The 22108-nt window shown below is 39.6% G+C and overlaps 1 protein-coding gene across 1 annotated transcript in view; it reads right to left on the bottom strand.

The window, feature by feature from the left end:
• The window catches only part of KCNN2 (potassium calcium-activated channel subfamily N member 2), a 154044-nt gene that overhangs the window by 8267 nt on the left and 123669 nt on the right, over positions 1–22108 (bottom strand). Inside the window, exons 5-6 of the mRNA XM_064595581.1 lie at positions 17110–17220; positions 1701–1828 (exon numbers count right to left, since the gene is read on the bottom strand). Coding sequence (XP_064451651.1) covers positions 1701–1828; positions 17110–17220 — 239 coding nt within the window. The remainder of the gene's footprint in view (positions 1–1700; positions 1829–17109; positions 17221–22108) is intronic.

The raw sequence follows: 22108 nt of genomic DNA, 5'->3' as shown, positions 1-22108 counted from the left end.
CTCCACAGTATGGAGAAATCTTGGATGAATGTTGGGTTTCTATGTGGTACACTTGTGGGGGTGTAGGAATGGCCACTCTACCAGGAGAGGGGTACCCGGGGACCCTTGAGGAGGCAGCCTGTCCTCAGAGGTGAAGGCTCAGTGTCTCTCTGGGGACTCGCTCTCTTAGTCTAAACTTTAAGGAACCAAGATGTGGAGGCTCCTAGGGGGTGGTATTTGGTTATAAAGGTAGCCATGATCTCCAGCAAGCAGTTTCTTCTTGGGAGCCAGATCTGATCCGGTGTCCCTCTGTGTTTCCCTTTTACGCATTCCCAGACTTGGACAGAGTCTTATCTTAAAATTCTAGCCTTTCCTTACAATGGGATAAAAAGCATAGTTGGGGGCCCAGTGTGACATCCCAGAGCTAAAGGGGAAATGATGTCACTTTGGGGCTGGTGGCAGCAAGAACGCGACTAAAGCGCTCTGAGGAGCCATGAGGGCGGGCTCTACTGTACTGTATGTGTGGAGTCTCCATTTTAGATCTCACGGTGCCTGGATTTTATTCTCATTACGGTAGTAATTTCTAGACAGAGTCCACATTGTGAGTGCTACTATTTAGAAATGCACAGTTGGAGGGAGAAGTGAAAGGGTAGCCCTTGAATGCTGAGTGATTTCCGAGAGACTCTCAGTGTAATCTATTAGGTATGTACTACCTGAGAATATACAATAAAAACTCCAGCTTCAGAGCTTTCTGGTCTACCACACTAGGCAGCTCCGAGAAAGACACATCTTGCCATCTACTCAGGATACCCAGTGTGTTGACCTACCTTTCCATGATTCCCCTGGTAGGCTGCATGAGGAAAGCTACTTTTCTGGCCCATCCATGGGACAGATCTGCTCTTCCCCACACAGAAATGGCATGGACTTAAGAGCAAGGCTGTGCAGCCTCAAGATGGATGCCCACATGAATGTACTTACGGTAAGGATGCTGCCAGCCTGAGGGAGAAAAATTGGTGCTTTCAAGTCATTATTGAAACTCACTACAGAGGCATTTGTCCTTTAAAAGTCTATGATGGTTATATACAGTGTTACAACAAAATGGTGTGAAGAACTTCAACAAACTGAATAATGGTGGTCTGGATAAAGTCAGAATAATGGTAGAAGAGTGTAAGGTCTGCAGGTACTATAAAATCTATAATGAACACGGAGTGTATAGAAAATCCCCCAAGTCCTGAGTAAAGACTCATTTAAAAATGCAAGTATTAAATCAAGCATCTATACTATCTTCATAGAAACATGTTGGCAGGGTGTTAAAAACAAAATCCAGACAGGTCATAAAATAGTAAATGTTTGTCAAGATTTTGCAGTAGATACAAACTAAACATCCTAGAGCAAACTAGATGAATAATTAAGCTACAGTAGGAAATACAATTGCAACTGAAAATATTGTTTCTAAAGAGAGAACCTGAGAAGACATTTTAGTTAATACAGTAAATGACGATTCTCCCCCATAATGAATGATTTTTTTAGTCCTAAAAAGAACTGACAATCTTCTCAGCATTTCATTTGTGGAATTACTAAAATGCCAAATAATGTCTTCTGGGCACAGATATGACAGTGTTTTCTTTTTTCTTCTCTCACGAGAGAAGAATGACCAAGTGTGAGAATTTAGACCCAGAGCTACACAAGCAGGAAGGCAACAAATGAGAAATGGTACTTACTGGTGAATAGCTTGCAAGAATTTTCGTTGATGTTTTCTTACTTTTGCATGATCTATCTTTTTTACTAGCTTTGTATTTTTGTAAATTAGCCATGTTTCCCTGAGTACATTGGCAGCTGCGTTTTTCACCTGTTAAGAAAACAAACAACAAATTCAAATCAAAACCACATTGAGACACCACCTTATACCAGTTAGAATGGCAAAAATGGACAGGGAAAGAAACAACAAATGTTGGAAAGGTTGTGGAGAAAGGGGAACCCTCTGACACTGTTGGTGGGAATGCAAGTTGGTACAGCCACTTTGGAAACAGTGTGGAGGTTCCTCAAGAAGTTAAAAATAGAGCTACCCTATGACCCAGCAATTGCACTCCTGAGTATTTACCCCAAAGACACAGATGTAGTGAAAAGAAGGGCCATATGCACCCCAATGTTCACAGCAGCAATGTCCGCAATAGCCAAACTGTGGAAAGAGCCGAGATGCCCTTCAACAGATGAATGGATAAAGAAGATGTGGTCCATATAACAATGAAATATTACTCAGCCATCAGAAAGTATGAATACCCAACTTTTACATCAACATGGATGGGACTGGAGGAGATTATGCTAAGTGAATAAGTCAAGCAGAGAAAGTCAGTTATCATATGGTTTCACCTATTTGTGGAACATAAGGAATAGCATGGAGGACATTAGGAGAAGGAAGGGAAAAATGAAGGGGGGGAATCGGAGGGAGAGATGAACCATGAGAGACTATGGACTCTGAGAAACAAACAGGGTTTTAGAGGGGAGGGGTGGGAGGATGGGTTAGCCTGGTGATGGGTATTAAAGAAGGCACGTACTGCATGGAGCACTGGGTGTTACACGCAAACAATGAATCATGGAACGCCACATCAAAAACTAATGATGTACTGTATGGTGATTAACATAACATAATAATAATTAAAAAAAAATCCAAAACCCCAAAAAAACCTAATGATGTATTGTATGGTGACTAACATAATAAAATTAAAAAAAAAAGAAAAAAGAAAACGAACACAACAGTTGATAAATTCCAGAGCAGAATCCTTTGCAACGTGGCTGGGGGGGTTCATATTTGTCTTCTGAATGATCATGGTAAGTTCTAGCTCGTTGAGTAACTGTTTCTCAAAAAAAAAAAAAAAAAAGTGTCTTGAATCTGAGCCTGTTAAAAAGTACCTGTTTCTGTCTTGGGACCACATTTAAAATGGAATATTAGGGAGGTACTGACCTATTTCTGGGCTAAACTCTACCCCTCAGGAACCTTTTTATTCAACCAGTTTTTTTTTTGTTTGTTTTTTGTTTTAAAGAAATCAAGAGGAGCTTGTGACCTGTCTGGCAACACTAGGGGGGAAAAAAGGTGCTGATTTCCCCACCCTGTATTGTAATTGTTATCCCCATGTTCTTCATTTCCCTGGAGGAAGGCAAAATGCCAGTAGGCCAAGGTGAATCTTGTCTCTTGCAAGCTTGTTTGGTATTTTTGGCTGCAAAACGACAGGAAGGGCATGTTTCCACTGCTCAGTGTCCAAGCAGCCCTATTCTGCCCTCCTGGGGTGACTTAGCAAACTGTATGCCTGTTAGCATACTTTAATGAACTGACAGAGTCTATGTTGTTGTGATTTTGTTGGTTAATTTAAGTATGCTGCATTTCAAATGGATGAGACAAACCTAAAGGATGTAAGTGTTTTAGTAACACAGCCAAGGCCTAGTGTAGCTGATGGGAGGTGAGAATACTTCCTAGTAATATTCAAGCACTTTCTTTCTTTCTTTTTTTTTTAAATTGTTTATTGTTTTATGTTAATCACCATACATTTCATCATTAGTTTTTGATGTAGTGTTCCATGATTCGTTGTTTGTGTATAATACCCAGTGCTCCATGCAGAACGTGCCCTCTTTAATACTCATCGCCAGGCAAGTACTCATGGATCAACTTCTTAGAATAAGTCATTAATAATTAGCCTAAGTGAAACCTCTGGGTCATCATATCTTGCACTATGAGCAAGAAAGCACTTTCTTGATTAGCATCTTCAACAATTCCTGGAACCTGATAAAGGCCAGCCAAGGCCAAGTTTGGCCTCTCCCTTGCTCATAGTGCAAGGTATGATGACCCAGAGGTTTCACTTAGGCTAATTATTAATGACTTACTCTAAGAAGTTGATCCATGAGGCAAAGCATGAGAGACTCTTAACTCTAGGAAACAGACTGAGGGTTGCTGGAGGGGAGGGGGCTGGAGGGATAGGGTAACTGGGTGATGGGCATTAAGGAGGGCTCTTGATGGAATGAGCATTGGGGGTTGTATGCAACTGATCAATCACTAAATTGGACCTCTGAAACGAATAAAAAAAAATCCGAAAAAAAAAAAGTTGATCCATTGAATTCTTCTGAGTGATTGAGTGATGGATAAAGGATGTTTCGGGGCAGGGGGCTGGGTAGAGGAAGACAACTTTGTAAGAAAGGCAAAGTGGTGGGGAAGACTGAGCAGTGAACTGGACTTGAGAAATGGTTCTAAGTTCTTGACTTTGGACTAACTAAGTTAGGTCAAGGAGACTAGATAAACCTCACAGGACTTTAGTTTTCTCTTCTCTACATGAAAAAAGTAGAATTCTTACTAAAGTCTTTTTCAAGTCTTAGTTTTCAATAAGGAAGAGTCTTAGAATTACATTACAACTATGATCGCAGGGATGTACATGTATTTTTTCACTTTTAGCACAGAAAGCCTCAGGTTTGGTAGCTGGTGGTGAATCCTGTTCATGCTGCTGTAAAGGTTTCTTTCTGAGTGAAATTGAATTGCTAGAACCCACGTTAAGAAAATGACTCGCTTCTTAGAACTGCTTTTAGCAGCAACTTTGGTTTATGATGCACTTCCTCTGGATATTCATCAGACTCTGCACAGAGAGCATTCATTGCAGAAACAGGATTGAAGTATTAGGTGCTGAATGCCAGCAGAGAGTCCAAGAAACATCACCACCGTCCACAGTGAAGTTGAAAGGTGTTCCAGTTAAATTCTTGGCTCTTCATTTTTACAGAAACAGATTTCTCTTCTTTACAGGGGTAGGAGTCGCCTTTGGGAGGGCTTTTCCATCTGATCGTTACATCCATTTCAGAGGTAAGGATGCTGTGTAAGTGGCCAAGGGTTGAGGACCTTGCTTTTAAAGGGAAAGAGGTAGGAAGTTACTGGTCAGCACCAGTTGGGGTTGGAATAGGCTCTTCCCCACTAAGAAACAGAAGGGCCATTGAAGGGAGGTCTCAGCTATCTGAACAGCTTTAGCTGCCTGGAAGATGGTAAGGGAACCTGGTAGACGCCCCCTCCTTGATTTTATCAGCTCAAGACACAGAGGAGGAAGCTAGAAAACTTGGTAAAAAACAGATGGGACAGTAACACAGCAGTTGAACATAGGAGTGTTTGCAAGAGAACACAACAACTGATTTTGCTTTGGATTCCCATCCATAAACAGCAAATGCCAAATTCCTCAAGTTCTTAAATCTTTAAAAAAGCGATTTGCTGCTTGCCCTCGAGGTATTTTAAATGGTTTTTTGTTCTCTTTGGGATGGCAGGGGAATGGCTGAAGGGGAGTAGGGAACCTCAATTTCTGAGATCATTGGGGTGGGTTGACACCCCCAAGGTCTTTGTGGCAGGATTTGTATGCACAAAACGCTCACTGTAGTTGACAGGCTAAAAATGAAAATGATTCCTCATCTGAAAATGAAATCCCTACAGCTGCTTTGAAAAACTATGAGATAGATGCATTTATGTTGAAACGTCCCCCTTTCTAACTCCGTAATAGGTTTTGAAACACAAGAATAAAACTCTGAAGTCATCCCATTTAACTGGTACTTTTCAAGATGGCAGCCACAAGACAAACATCCAAGAGTAGAAACATGCACCCTCTGCCTAGTGATCACATGTGCCTGGGATAAGTAGGTTTTTCCAGCCTCTCTTAGGGCTGAAAGGGACAGGGGACAGTGAGAAGACAGGGTACAAAGTACCTCAGTGTTCCACAGGTTTGAACAATGGGGAATTGTTACAGGGCAGTGATAGCCAATTGGAGAAGGGAAGTAGGTCTATGCATTAGTGATCACTTAGATGAAAGGGAAGTTGACTTAGAGGGCAAGTTTCTTTTGTTAACGAAGTTAAGAACCCTGCCATACAGTTATCTCGCAATGTAACCCTGGAGCTCCCTCCTGCCCTTCGGGGGCATTTGCAGACTCTCAGAGGGCATGGGTGTTGACACTAATCTTTATGTCCCCTAGCGCAGTGCTTTGGGCATAGGTGGTACTAAATATTTGATACCATAGTATATACTTTGCATCATAAAAACTTCTAATCATGAACCACAGATACATACTTATCAACCAAAGGACCCTTTGGATAAGAAGGGTATACAGGTTACAGAAGAGACCTATGATCCCACCAGGTCTTCCCTAATTTCCAGTTACTAATTCAACACATTTATTAAGTGTCTATCACATGTTAGATACTATGATAGTTGCTAGGGGGAGATCATAGATCTGACCCCCCAAAATCGTAGCTGTAATAATTCTAGTGTCAATTAATGGGCCAAAGCCCCTGTGAAATAGAACTTCTTTCCTGTACATCAAAAAATGAGAGAAAAAAAGGAAAACGTGAACATTTGCTCTGCCTGACTCATGCTCAACTCCAATTAAAATCTTTTATCAGAAGCATTTTGACAGGCATATTAATAATCAGGTATTTTGAGAACACAAAGGCCCTAAAAGCAATAATACTATTGAAGGTAATAGTACTTACCCAGATGCCTTAAAAGCATCTTCACAGGTAGAAAGGATATGAAATGTTCTATTGCCGACTTACAGGTAATGATTAAAAAATAAATAAATAAATAAAGCCACAGGTAGCAAGGTAAACAATATTTTTAAGTGTAACAATATTTGATAAACCACAAAAGCCCTTAAAGCGGATGGACTTTTAACTGAAACTTTGCTTTGCTCAAACCTAGATAGAGACAGGTTATTAAAGCACTGTCTTAAAGGGTACTTTGTTTATACTGTTCCTTTGCTTTTGACTACTGTGATTCTTAAAGAAGAAACCTCCATTTCTTTGTCCTTTTTTCCTCTTGCCTCTCCCTTCAGAGACTTATTTTGGGGCAATGCTTCCCACTCTTTCTGAATTTAAGAGGAAGGCACATAGCCTCTGCCTGAAGAAGCGAGAGAGTTCCCTGCCTCTCGTTCTCCCCACGACAGTAAAATGGGTAAAATGTTGCTTCATATGCTGTGGGTGATGTCTCTGAGATGGCCGGGACAACACAGACAAGGCTTATAAGCCGGAACACCAACACCACGTGCCGCCCAGTTCACCTCGGCAGCAGGTAGGTGGGGCTGAGTGAACTCTGGAGCTTTGAAACAGAGGGAAGGCCCAGTGATCCATTCATTCCGTGTTTTCACCCACTGGGGCTTATGTCACCAAGCACAATGTAAAAGCTCCATAGACGAAATCCTCCAGAATTTCTGTTCACTTGCTAAGAGGCACGTAGGAAACAAAATTATATAACTGCATAATGGTGTTCTTATTATGGATCTTATTGAGAATTCTTAACAGGATTGGAAACACCCACAGTGGACATTAATATGTATAATTATCTTTTGTGGTACATCTAGCTACTTTAAAAATTAGGTCTGGGCTCCCAGAATTGCTTGTTTTCAAGTTTCCTTCTAAAATGGAAGTATGCAGAGGGACAAACTCCAGGATTTCTTCTTGGCTCAGACATGGATGAAGAGCAGTAATATTTCCAAAAGATAGAGCATGGTAAACACGCTGCCTCTGTCAGGTGATAAACTGCAATCTACGAAATAGCTAGTCCTATCTTCCTAAGACCCATGACAAGTTACTGCTATTATGCTTTCATTTTGAAATCATTAGATTATTCTGGGTCCATGTACCTCCTTGGCCATTTTTGAATTGTAGAGTGGCATATAAACTTTTGGAATTACATGGAACAATCTCCCCTAATATATACTGTGCAATGAATAGTGTGTTCTACTTTCAAACATAGTATTTTACGTGGCTAAGGTTGTCAAACAGAGAAACGATTTCTATATGAAATTGTTCCTCTGGAAACTTGGGCACGGTGAATAATTTTTCATGGAAATTGTTCAATGCAGTTAAGAGACACAATGGGAGGCTTGGAAAGTCACATTTCTTACTGGAAGAAATAATCAATTGTTTAACATTCATACTGCTGCTTCTTTACAAGCCTATTCAGATTTCAGAATGTCTATAATCATTACCCCTGCTGACCATCAGAAAAAAAAAGATTTCTTCTGTGCAGTGTTTCAAGGGATAGTTGCAGTTTTCTCTAGCCATAAATAGCACCCTTGAACTTGTATCTTGAACCTTCCTCTTGGTAACTCTGTATGGCTTTTAGGTCCTTGTTTACTCTTGGTTATATCCCAGAAATCAGTCCTGATCGTTCAGATTTTTGAACTCTTTTTAAATTGTAGTTGACATACAATGGTCCATTAGTTGGGGTGTGGACAACATGGTGACTTAACAATTATCTGTGTGCTCAGCATCACTACACTTACAATCTGCATGTCACCGTGCAAAGTTGTCACAAGAATACGGACTATAGTCCCAATGTTGTACTTGACTTACTCACTTTATAACTGGAAGTTTGTAAATCTTAATCCCCTTCAACTATCTTGCCCATCCCCAAACCCCACTCTTCTCTGGCAACTATGGTTGGTTCTGGGTATTTAAAAGCCTGTTTGTTTTTTTTTCTTTTGTTTTTTAAATTTTATTTTAAATCCAGTATAGTTAACATACAGTGTTTTATTAGTTTCAGGTGTACAATACAGTGATTCAACAATTCTATACATTACTCAGTGCTCATCACAATAAATGTATTCTTAATCCCCTTCATCTATGTCACCAATTCCCCACCACCACCTCCCCTCTGGTAACCATCACTTTGTTCTCTATAGTTATGGGTCTGTTTCTTGGTTTGTCTCTTTTTTTTCCCTTTGTTCATTTGTTTCTTAAATTGCACATGAGCGAAAAGCATATGGTATTTGTCTTTCTCTGACTTATTTTGCTTAGCATTATACTCTCTAGCTCCATCCATGTTGTTGGAAATGACAAGATTTCATATATATTCCATATATATTAAAATATATAAAAATGTATTTAAAAATATATATCACATTCTTTTTCTTTTTAATTTTATTATATTAATCACCATACACTACATCATTAGTTTATTTTTCATTTTTTATTAAGATTTTTATTTATTTATTATTTATTTTTATTCTTATGTTAATCCCCATACATTACATCATTAGTTCTAGATGAAGTGTTCCATGATTCATTGTTTGCGTGTAAAGCCTGGTTTGTTTTGTTTTGTTTTTTTTTTGGTCTGTGTTTCTTTTTAACTTTGTTTATTAATTTGTTTCTTAACTTCCACCTACGAATGAAATCATATGGTACCTTGTGTTTATCTGACTTATTTCACTTGCTCCATCCATATTGTCATAAGCTGCAACATTCCATCCTTTTTTATAGCTGAGTAATATTCCATTGTGTATCTATGTATCACATCTTCTGCATCTATTCATCTGATTGAAACTTACATTGCTTCCATATCTTAGCTATTTTAAATAATGCAATAAATATAGGGGTACATATATCTTTTCTAATTAGTGTTTTCATTTTCAATACCCAGATATGAAAGGGCTTGATTGTACAGTATTTCTAGTTTTAATTTTTTTTTAGGCACCCCTATGTCATTTTCCATAGTGGCTGTACCAATTTACATTCCCACCAACAGTCCATGAGGGCTCCCTTATTTCTACATTTTCATCAACACTTGTTACATCTTGTCCTTTTGATACTAACCATTTTGATTTGAATTTTCCCGATGCTGAGTGATGCTGAGCATCTTTTCATGTGCCTGTTGGCCATTGGTGTGTCTTCTTTGGAAAATTTCTGTTCAGGCCCTCTAACCATTTTTTAATTGGATTATTTGGGGTTCTTTTGGTATTGCATTATATTAGTTCTTATATATTTTTAATATTAACCCCTTATTGGTATATCACTTGCAAATATATTCTGCCCTTCAGTAATAGATTGCCTTTTTATTTTGTTGGTGGATGATCCTTTTAATGTATTGTTGAATGTGGTTTACTCATATTTTGCTGAGGATTTTTATATCTATGTTCATCAGGAATATTGGTCTGTAGTTTTCTATTTTTTGTAGTGTCTTTCTTTTTGGTTTTGGAATCAAGGTAATGCTGACTTCTAGAATGAATCTGGGAGCATTTCTTCCTCTTCTTTTTGGAATAGTATGAGAAGGGTAAGTGTTAACTCTTTTAATGTTTGGTAGAATTCACCTGTGAAGCCATTTGGGTTTGGACATTTACTGGGAGTTTATTATTATTATGGGTTCAGTTTTATTACTAGTAATTGATGTGTTCAGGTTTCTACTTTCTGATTCAGTCTTGGAAGATCGTATGTTTCTAGGAATTTATCCATTTCTTCTAGGTTGTCCAATTTGTTGGTGTATACTTTTTTGTAGCAGTCTCTCATAATCCTTTGTATTTTTGTCATGTCAGTTGTTACTTCTCTTTCATTTCTGATTTTATATATTTGTGTCCTTGCTCTTTTTTTGCTTGAGGAGTCTGGTTAAGGGTTTATCAATTTTCTTTACCTTTTCAATAAACCAGCTCTTAGTGTCATTGATCCTTTCCATTGTTGTTTAGTCTCTATTGATTTTGGCTCTGATTTTTAGTATGTCTTTCCCTCTACTAACCTTGGGCATTATTTGTTCTTTTTCCTAGTTTCTTTAAGTGTAAGGTTAGATTATTTGTGATTTTTCTTGTTTCTTGAGGTAGGCCTGTATTGCCATAAATTTCCCTCTAAGAACTGCTTTCGCTACATCTCAAAGATTTTGGACTATTGTGTTTTCATTTTCGTTTGTCTATATGTATTTTTTTTTTTTAATTTCCTCTTCAATTTCTTCATAGACCCACTGGCTATTTGGTAGCATGTTGTATAGCCTCCATGTATTTTTTCCAGTAATTTTCTTGTAATTGTTTTCTAGTTTCAGAGCATTGTGGTTGGAAAAGATGCTTGATAAGATTTCAGCCTTCTTAAACTTATTGATACTTGCTCTTTGGCCTAATATGTGATCTGTTCTGGAGAGTGTCCCAGGTGTACTTGAAAATCATGGGTATTCTGCTGTTTGGGGATAGAATGTTCTTTATATATCTGTTAGGTCCACCTGGTCTAATGTGTGTTCAAAGCCACGGTTTCCTGGTTGATTCTGTCTGGATAATCTATCCATTGATGTAAGTGGGGTGTTAAAGTCCCCTATTATTGTATTACTGTCAACTTCTCCCTTTATGTCTATTAATATTTGCTTATGTATTTAGGTGCTCACATATTGGGTATATAGATATTTATAATTATTATATCCTTTTGTTGGACTGTTCCTCTTAATCATTATGTAATTCCCTTGTCTTTTGGTTTAAAATCTATTTTGTGTGATGTAAGTATTGCTACCCTAGATTTTTTCCCTTTCCATTTGCATGGAATATCTTTTTCCATCCCTGCACTTTCAGTCTGTATGCGTCCCTATGTCTAAAGCGAGTCTCTTGTAAGCAACATGTAGATGGGTCCTGTTTTTCTATCCATTCAGTTACCCTGTGCCTTTTGATTGGATCATTTAGTCCACTTACATTTAAAGTAATTGTTGACAGGTATGTACTTATTCCCATTTTCTTTTCTGGTTGTTTTCATAGTTCTGTTTTTCTTTTCTTGCTCTCTTCTGGTTTGATAGTTTTGGGTAGCTTTATGTTAGGATTCTTTTTATTTTGTGTGTGCCTATTACGGGTTTTTGGCTTGTGGTTACAATGAGGTGCATATATAATATTCAATGTGTATAACAGTCTATTTTAAGTTGATGGTCACTTAAGTTCAAAGGCATTCTAAAAGCACTACCTTTCTAGGGGCGCCTGGGTGGCTCAATCTGTTAAGCATCTGACTCTTGATTTTGGCTTAGATCATGATCTCAGGGTTGTGAGATGGAGCTCCACTTCAGGCTCTGTGCTGGGTGGGGAGCCTGCTTAAGATTCTCTTTCTCCCTCTCTCTTTCAAAAAAAAAATAAATAAAAGCACTACCTTTCTATTCTGCCACTCATGTTTTATATGTATATTTTACATCTTTTTATTTTGTGTATCCCTTTACTAATTTCTGTAGATGTAACTGATTTTACTGCTTCTGTCCTTGACCCTTCATACTAGCTTTATAAGTGATTGATCTACTACCTTTACTATATTTTTACCAGTGAAATTTTTTCCTTTCATAATTTTCTTCTGGTTAAGGCCTTTCTTTCCTACTTGAGGAAGTCCCATTAACATTTCTTATAAGGATGGTTTAGTGGTAATTAACTCCTTTATGTCTCTTTCAATTCTGAATGATAAGCTATCTGGGTAGAATATTGTTGGTATAGGTTTTTTCTCTTTCGGCAGTTTGAATATATCATGCCACTCCCTTCTTGCCTGTAAACTCTGCTAAAAACTCAGCTGATAGCTCTATGGGGTTTCCCTTGTACCTAACTAGTTGCTTTTTTCTTGCTACTTACTTAATTTTTTGAGAGAGCCAGCGTGAATGGGAGTGGGGGAGAGCAGAGGGAGAGAGAATCTTAAGGAGTCTCCACACTGAGCTTGGAGCCTGACATAGGGCTCGATCTCACAACCCTGAGATCATGACCTGAGCCGATATCAAGTGTTGGACACTTAACTGACTGAGCCACCCAGGTGCCCCTCTCTTGCTACTTTTAAGATTCTCTCTTTTGCCATTTTAATATGTGTCATGGTGTCAGCCTCTTTGGGTTCATCTTGTCTGGGTCTCTCTGTATTTCCCAGACCTGGATGTTTGTTTCTTTTCCCCAGGTCAGAGAAGTTTTCAGCTATTCTATCTTTGGTAAGTATTCTGCCCCTTTCTCTCTCTTGCTTCTGGGGCCCCTATAATGTGAGTTACCCTATCTTCCATCTGGTTCCTGCACCCTTTGCTCTACGGTTGATTCCCTCTAGTGTGTTTTTCTCTTGTTATTGTATTCTTCAGCTCTGATTGGTTCTTTATATTTTCCATCTCTGTTGAAGTTCTGAGTTCATCCCAAGTCTGGTGAGCGTCTTTAGGACAATTACTTTGAACTCTTTATTGGGTAGATTACTTATCTCCATTTTGTTTGTGCAGTTGTCTTTCTTAGGTTTTTGCCTTTTTCTTTCTTTTTGAACATATTCCTCTGTGTCCTCATTTTGTCTGATTCTCTTTGCTTATTACAATGTGTTAGGTAGATCAGCTCTGTCTCCTGGTCTTGTAAGTAAGTATTGGTCTTCTGTAGAAAGTGTCCTGTGGGGCCCAGTAGCACAGTCCATTCACCCTGGTCACCAGGACCAGGTACTCCAGAGGTGTCCCCTGTGGGCAGCATGTGCCCTCCTGTTGTGCCTGGGCTTTGACTATTCTAGGCCCACTGGTAGGTGGGGCTGATCCCCAACCCCCCTGGACAGTACTTGCTTCAGGGGGATGCTCAGTTGGATGACCAGTGCTAGCAAGGTAGATGGAGAGTACCATAATTGGTTCCTGCAAAGTGCAGCCAGGCTGAAGGAGGGCAAGAAAATGGTGTCCACCAGCACTCCCACTCTTGGAGTGGGAGTGAATTTGAATTCAGAAGTTATGGAGACTCATCTTTCTGGTGCAGGTCCCCAGTAATGTGAGATGCTCCTTAGGTAGGATCTCTGTGCCTGTAAGTCGCCATGCAGGGGATTGGGTTCTCAGCTGCATCTTTGCCCCTTCTCCATGTGGCTTTTTCTTTAACTGTAGAAGACCCCTTCTGCTAGTCTTCAGGTAATGTCCAGAGTCAGCTGCATTATCTGTAGTTGTAGCCCTGGTGTATCCAGAGGAAGAGGTGAGCTCAGATCTTCCAGTATTTTAGAATTTTTATTTAAAAAGGTAAAATTATAAATGGGCCCATTTAGAAATTCCATAAATAACCAAATGGAATCAAGTGCCAAGTAAATGATACTCCTTAAGTTGAAGAGGACTATAAAGGGCTATTATTTCCATATATTGTATTGACTATAATAATGAAATGGGTATCCTGAGAAATGTGTTTGATTCTAATGCCATTTTAACATTTGTACCTGTAAATTCAAGCTGTTGGCAAGCCTGCTGGAATGCCTTTCTTAGGCCTATGTTACTACAGCAAAGCAGCTAAGCTTTTAAGAAGTAGTAATGAGATAATAGAATTAAAGCATTGTGGAGAATGTGAATTTTGGAATTAGGATAGTACTTCTTACTGAAAAAACTCTCTATGAAAGAAACTCCCTATAGATAATGTTGCATTATGATGAGTCAAGCTAAAGTATACAAGAACTTAGAAAGGCTGTTAGATCCACAGTCCTCCAAAGAGGGTCCAGACTAGGCTTTGGGAGGACGGGGGAGGGCTCATGAGCAACAGAAGCAAGAACACAAGTGCATTTTTCTGCCAAGTAGAGAAAAAACAAAAACAAAAACAGATCTTTCATCTGATTTCCTGAAGGCACAGCAGTGTAAAAGCTTAAAATACCCTGAGTCCTGGGCTATGATATTTCAATTCTACATCCTCAGCAGTTAACACAGAACCCCAACTACAATAGGTACACTGGGTACTTTTGTTAAATACATGTTATACCCAGAAAGATTATAATAAATTGAGTAGACACAAAGAATATCTGCTATGAGGATTGTCCCAGTCTCCAAACCCCTGGGGAGTAACACACGAAAGCAGCAGTTCTCACCATGGGCAATTTGGTCTGCTGAGGGGACATTTGGCAATGTCTAGAGGCATTTTTGGTTGTCACGAGTCTACCAAGGATGCTGCTAAACAGTCAACAATGCACAAGGACAGCTGCCGGACAGAGAACTATCCAGTCCCAAAGGTCAACAGTGCTGAAACTGAGTGACCCCAAGCTAAAATAATTAAATGATAAAACCAAGCTGGAATGTCTCCCAAATGATCCTGGGAGACCTGTACAAATATCCCAGATCTCTTCATCAAAGGTGTTCCACTATGGATTTTAACATCCGTCTATTCAGTAAGTAGGATATGGAATAGCAATAGCCCCAAGCCAATCTAAAGAAATTACATGTTTCCTTCTTCAGTTAAAATTAAGTACCTGCTTATGAAAGCCGGGGAACTCTGCCTCAACATGCTAACTTGGTTTCTCTTATTTGTGATCCTGTCACACCTTTTGTTCCTGTTGCTGAAAAGATTTACATGCAGGTGTATGGGCTATTATGGTGTTTTGAGGTAATTTTCTACCTCCGTGTGGCATTAAGTTAATTCTTGTGAAATTTATAATGTATAACCTTCACAATAAAATTATTTGGATTATACAAGGGACTCTGTGGAAGAGTTCTTTTGATACTGCCCAACTTTTGACTCTTAGATACGAACCATACAGTATGGAACTCATACAAACAAACCCACGATGAGATCCATAAAATATCTGCTCCGAGCTTGGAATGTATGTGGACTAATAGTCTAAAAGGCATGTATTTCCGGGGCGCCTGGGTGGCTCAGATGGTTGGGCGTCTGCCTTCGGCTCAGGTCATGATCCCGGGGTCCTGGGATCGAGTCCCGCATCGGGCTCCCTGCTCCTTGGGAGCCTGCTTCTCCCTCTGCCTCTCTCTCTCTCATGAATAAATAAATAAAATCTTTAATAAAAAAAATAAAAGGCATGTATTTTCATTTCCTAGCATATTTTTGAAAGTGACAAGAATCCCACCCCTCCATTCAGCTCCGCACTCAGGCCTCTCCTTGCGCTTTTCTGTAACATTCATGAATGTTCATGAGTTTGGAGAGTGAGAGAAAACCAGAGGATAGAAGACAGCCTAAAGGGGCACACCCAGGCCACGAGGGTGATGTCTGCAATTGAGTGGCTCAGGTCATCAAGAATACATATGGACCTTCCAACTGCAATGAAGTCTCACAATAACATCTGATGGTAAGACTTAGAAATGAGCAAGGCGGGCGCCTGGGTGGCTCAGTTGGTTAAGCGACTGCCTTCGGCTCAGGTCATGATCCCAGAGTCCCGGGATCGAGTCCCACGTCAGGCTCCCTGCTCGGCGGGGGGTCTGCTTCTCCCTCTGACTCTCCTCCCTCTCATGCTCTCTGTCTCTCATTCTCTCTCTCACAAATAAATAAAATCTTAAAAAAAAAATTAAAAAAAAAAAGAAATGAGCAAGGCAATTGGAATCCATGTTTCCATTTTGTAAATACTACCCATATGCATAAATATGTGCATCAAAGTGACTGATCTATTAGGAAGTATTTACCTAATGACCTGAGATAACTTTTATTCATACAAACAAAATCTAAAATGAGTAAAAACACTGAAAATTGTAACTCTGCTTGAACTCTCCATGGATTCCTTTATGGCTTTATGGGTAAAATTGCCAAATGACAACGTGTTTTGTTGTTTTGATGACAGCCTGATTAGATTCTACTTTGGGTTATGCAGCAAGATGACACTGCTATAAAATAATAATTTTTAGTTTTATATCTGACCTTTTATTTTGGTTTCTCAAGTGACAATGCATAGAGGCTAAAAATTTAGTGGGAGTGGGATAACAATCTTTTCCCTCTTTGATATATAATGACTTTGAGCAAGTTACCGGACCTCTCTGTGTCTTGGCTTCCATATTTGTAAAATGGGCATATATACTACTAGCACTTCCCTCATAAAGTTGTCTGAGAATGAAATTAGTTTACATGCGTGACATTCTTGGAGCCAAGCTTCGCACAGAGTGAGTGCTCTGTAAACACTGTGATTACTGTTTTCTACTGTAGTTTCCCGTTGGGATGCTATCCCTTCATCTCTTGCACAGCCTTTAAATCACAGAAAAGGCATATCTATCTCTGCTCCTACCTTGGGGTCCTGAAAGCTACTGGCTGGTTCTTGCTGTCGTAGCAACCCCAGTGACTGGCTCAGAGAAGCTCAGTAGGACATTGTTGAATCACTTCCCCATAAAATTTCTAGATTACACTGACCGTGTGTTCCTTTCTATTCGATCAAATATTCGTCCCTTCTTGTATACTGCAAACGTAAATGTTGAGTGTGCCTATTTATTTGGACTGACGTGGTCTGTTCTCATCCTTGAGTAAATACCAAGGTTGTCCAATTATTTCCTGCCTGACCTAGAGTTAGAATGACTCTGTTCTCAACGTGTGGAAAAAAAAAAAAAATGGAAGTGAGTCCAAGAAGGCTTTAACGTTAAAGCACATCATGTTAGCCTCAGAAGTCAAGACAGAAATCGTATTGCCCAACATGGAGAATCGCACGATAATGCTCCGTTTGAAGACACAAGGGTGATGACTCACTCTTTTGGTCAGCTGAGTATCCATCATGAAGTTGTGCACGTGTTTTTCTGCTTTGGTAAGTTCTAGCTTTCTTGCCACTACGGCGACCACCAGGGCTGTGCAACCAGCACCCTGAAAACCAGAAGAGAAGAGAACCCCAATGAGTCCTAACTTTTGGTCTCAGCCACATGCAAAAAAATGTTCACCAAGTACGTAAGTATCCGGGGATAAGAAACCATAGCATTCGGGGGCGCCTGGGTGGCTCAGTCGTTAAGCGTCTGCCTTCGGCTCAGGGCATGATCCCAGGGTCCTGGGATGGAGCCCCGCATCAGGCTCCCTGCTCCACGGGAAGCCTGCTTCTCCCTCTCCCACTCCCCCTGCTTGTGTTCCTGCTCTCGTTATCTCTCTCTCTGTCAAATAAATAAATTAAAAAAAAAAAAAAAAAGAAAGAAACCATAGCATTCGGTGACTTCAACACATACTACCAAACACGCCTGGTCAACAAGTTCAAGCAGCAAGCCTGTAAGCGGGGATTTAAAAACTTAGTTCATGTATCATAAGTTCTAAAGCATGATATAAATGGTAAAGTAGCAACTTGTGGAAATTTGAGAGATTTCTTAAAAAACAAACAGAGCATATCAGTTATATAACTGAAAGCATAATAGGAACAAATAATAGCTGAGTAAGTTAGCATAAATGCATGGAGTAGAAATAACCATTATTCCATAAAAAATAACATTGCATAATCTTCTCTCAAGCTAAGACCAGAGGTCTTCAAGCCAATTGACTGTGACTTACCAGGAGTGGAAAGAGATGCATTATATCCACCTACGCAAAACTTCAAGGTCATGGGAAGGTCTCAGTGATTTGAACCTGGACAACAGAGCTATCTAGTGTTGAAGGTTAGGGATAACTGTCCTATTCCAGGCATTTAACCAGTACTAAGAAAGGCGTGGGCTCCCTTTTTTCTGAAAAAAAACCCAGCAGTGGTCTTTTTAAAATTATAGGCTGCTGTGCCAATCTCTTAGGAAGAGATGTCAGACACTGACGATACCCCTGGGGATTAGAGTCCTTCTGCTCCATGATCCCATGCATGAGGTGTGGGGTCTTTTGGTTGTAAGGCCAGTGATTTCATACAGGGCCAGGAGGCAGGGCCGGGATACCTGCTGTTATTTTTTAGGCAAGGTCATGCTACTGCAGTTACCTCATGGATCTTGGGCACAGCCAACCTCCTGGGATCAAAGGGGGAAACTGAGGACCTACCAACAGGCCTGTGAAAGGGAAGTTAGGCCCTCTAGATGGAATCACACCCCTGAGAGGACCCCGCGGTAGAGCCGGCCAAACTGTCTCAGTAGACAGCGATGAAGACAGGGTTTAGGCAGGAGCCCACTGAAGAGGGGTGCCAACAGCACGACGTTACAATACTTGTGGATCTTTCAACAGCCTTGAATCTTTTTAAACTAGTTTTTAATAGGATCCCCTTTATGTTAGCCAAAATGGTAAGGTGCTCACTGGATAGCTATCCAAGAGAGTCTCAAAGTCCCAAGAGGTGACCTAGTTTTCCTCATTACAAGTAGGTCTGAAAATCACTAGTTAGAAAAGCAACTCTGCAACTTACGTACATGGTAATCTTCACCTTCAGTATCTAATATTGAGGAATGGGAATTACTCGGAGCATATCCATAATTTATTATGGCTGCATTAAAATTTTATTTCTATAATACTTAAAGGCAACATAATATTTAAATAAGCAAATCAGAAAATTATATACATAATTTGCTCCTAATTTTATCATTTAAAAAGAATCCACATTTGGGAACAAATTTAAGGAGGTGAAAGACCTGTACTCTGAAAACTGAAGAGGACACAAATCAATGGAAAGACAGAACATGCTCATGAATTGGATGAATTAAGATATCCATACTACTCAAAGCAAGCTACAGATTCAGTGCTCCCTATCAAAATTTCAATGGTATTTTTCATAGAACTAGAGCAGATGAGCCCCAAATTTATATATAACCACAAAAGACCCCCCCATTAGCCAAAGCAATCTTGAGAAAGAAGAACAAAGCTAGAGGTGTCATGCTCCCTGATCTCAAACCATACTACAAAGCTACAGTAATCAAAACAGCATGGTACTGGCACAAAAATAGACATATAGATCAATGGAACAGGATAGAGAGCCCAGAAATAAACCTTGCTTCTATGGCTGACTTACAACAAAGGTGACAAGAAAAAAAAATGGGGAAAAGATGGTCTTTTCGATAAATGATGTTGGAAGAACTGGACTGCCTTCTATACCATCCACAAAAATAAACTCAAAATGAATGAAAGACCTAAATGTGACACCTGAAACCATAAAACTCCCTCCCAGAAAAAAAACCAAAAAAAACACAGGCAGTAAACTCAGCACTGTGAGCAGCAAATTTTGGATCTGTTTACTCAGGCAAGGGCAACAAAAGCAGAAATAAATAATGGGACAACATCAAGCTAAAAATCTTTTGCACAGTGAAGGAAACCATCAACAAAGCAAAAAGCAACCTATTTACTGAATGAACAAGATATTTGCAAATAATAGATCCAATAAGAGGTTAATATCCAAAATATATAAAGAACTCCTACAACTCAACACCCAGAAAAACCAAATAACCCGACTAAAAATGGGCAGAGACATGAAAAGATGCTCAGCATCACTAGGCATCAGGGACGTGCAAAGCAAATCCAAAATGAGATATCACCTTATACCTGTCAGAAGGGCAAATACCAAAAAGACAAGAAATAACAAGTGTTGTCAAAGATGATGTAGAGGAAAAGGACCCCTCGTGCACTGTTGATGGGAATGTAAATTGGTACAGCCACTAAGGAAAACAGTATGGCAGTTCCTCAAAAAATTAAAAATAGAACTACCATACAATCCAGTAATTCCACTTCGGAGGATTTATCTGAATGGAATATTAGCTATAAAGAATGTGATCTTGCCATTGGAAACAACATGGATGGAACTAGAAGTTTCTATGCTAAGTGAAATCAGAGAAGGACAAATACTATATTTCACTTACTTATATGTAGAATTTAAAAAAAAAACAAATGAACAAAGGCAACAGAAACAGACGAATAAATACAGAGAACTTCCAACTATAAAATAAATAGATCATGGGGATATGGAATACATTCTAAGGGATATAGTAAATAATATTGTGATAGCTTTGTATGGTGACAGAGGGTAACTAGACTTCTGGTAATCATGTCATAATGTATAGAAATGTCAGTTCACTGCATTATACACTGAAACTTATATAGTATTGTGTATCAACTATACTTCAAATTTAAAAAAAAGAATAGCTTTTGAAAGCACATCTATTCTGTTCACTTTTCAACATTTGCCACAAAATCTAAATAGTTTTAGTGTACTGATAAGGGGCTAACCAAAAATCAGTGGATGGGATCAGTGGCCACTCAAGATGGCCATCCACACCTGCCCACTGTAGTTAGCATTTGCTCGAGAAATACGGGATCACCTGTTGCACACTGCTCCCAGGTGCTCCATCAGTCAGAGAGTTATGAGAGATTCAAGAGCAGCGATGGTTTCTGAATAAGCAGAGAACGTAAAAATCTGAGGGGCTTCCACTGCTAGAGAGAGAGAAAGAGTGAGCTGTGAGCGGCAGTTGGCACTCGAAGTTGAATATTGTTCTGCCCTGGCAGGTGGCCACTGCTGAGATCCTTCTGGAAGGAAATCAACATCCTAACAGGAGTGGAAAATCACTGGTATCAAGAGCCTTTGAAAGTCGATTTTTATTTGTGTTTATTCTTGGGCTCTTGTTTTTTTTTTCCTGCTACTGGCCCATTCCTTGCTGAGCGTTCTCTAGGTCACCATAAGTCTTGTGCACTAAAATGAGCACCTCTGTGGCAAACTGCAAAAGCAGGGGAGTCTGGCAATTTAGGAATTATTCAAACTATTACCTGTACCTGTCGCTCCACCATCCTAACTGTACCCTTTAAATGGTACCTCAAGGGCCACTTAGAAAACTCCCTCTGTTCAAATACAGTCACTCCTTTAGTTTTATTTTAGTTAGGGAAACCATACATTTCTGTGTCTCTAGGTTCTTACTATTCATCAAAGGATTCCATGTGTTTCAAAAAAGTAACTTAAATAAAAAAAAAATTTAGAGGTATGCAAAATGAAGCTGGTTCACCTCTGAAAGCTTTCCAGGTCCCCAGGAAATCCCTGCCCACATGAATGGTTCTAATGATCTAAGTAACAGCATGACGTAATTGTCCATTCTGTTCCATGAAGTGAAGACAAATGAAAGTAAACATGCTTCTACAACATTTTCTCCAAAGCGTGTCGTCATCACGATGGATGTAGAAACAGTTGGGATGAACATATGTTACTCTCTGAAATGAAGATCCCTGTATGCCTTTCACAAGATGAGTCATCTTCCTTTCACCAAAGTCAGAAAAAGTATCCTGGTTCCTGGTCTCCCATTTCGTTTATGTTCCGATGGGAAAATGAAGCAAATGATTGGCCCATCCCTTCAGGATGCTCGGGCCCCTAGAGACTACATGAAGAAAGAAAACATGGTGTATTTGTGAAGCTGATAGATTCAAGGCAAACGTGGAGGTTCTCCTTAGCTTGTGTATCATCTTTCCTTCTAACAAATGAGATGTTGCAAGAAAGAGAGCGATAAAGGAGGCGGAGAGACCGTGTCCTTAGAAGAGATCATTACTAATGCTCATGGCCCTAGGCCAGATCAAAGTGAACAAAATGACAATCAGCATAAAGCAGAAGTTGAACCCCAACACCTGGAGAGTTTGAGCTGCTGCCAAATTAAAAAAATACAATCCTTATCCCCACTCTGCCTTTCCTCATCAGAGCACAGAAACCGTAAGCCATGTTGGGCCCCAGAATGTTCAGGAAGGAGTTCATTTTCCCCGAGGTCATTTTACCACATGATGTTTGAAAGTTCAAGGTACCACCGTCGTTTTACTTCACGTCCCCTGGTTCGGCTCATCCTGTGGA

The sequence above is a fragment of the Mirounga angustirostris genome, unplaced genomic scaffold (genome assembly GCF_029215605.1).
Source record: "Mirounga angustirostris isolate CCGP_5_RB_7025 unplaced genomic scaffold, mMirAng1.0.hap1 SCAF_7, whole genome shotgun sequence".
Lineage (NCBI taxonomy): Eukaryota > Metazoa > Chordata > Mammalia > Carnivora > Phocidae > Mirounga > Mirounga angustirostris.
The sequence above is the reverse complement of the archived record's forward strand: the minus strand, read 5'-3'. Positions and strand labels throughout refer to the sequence as shown.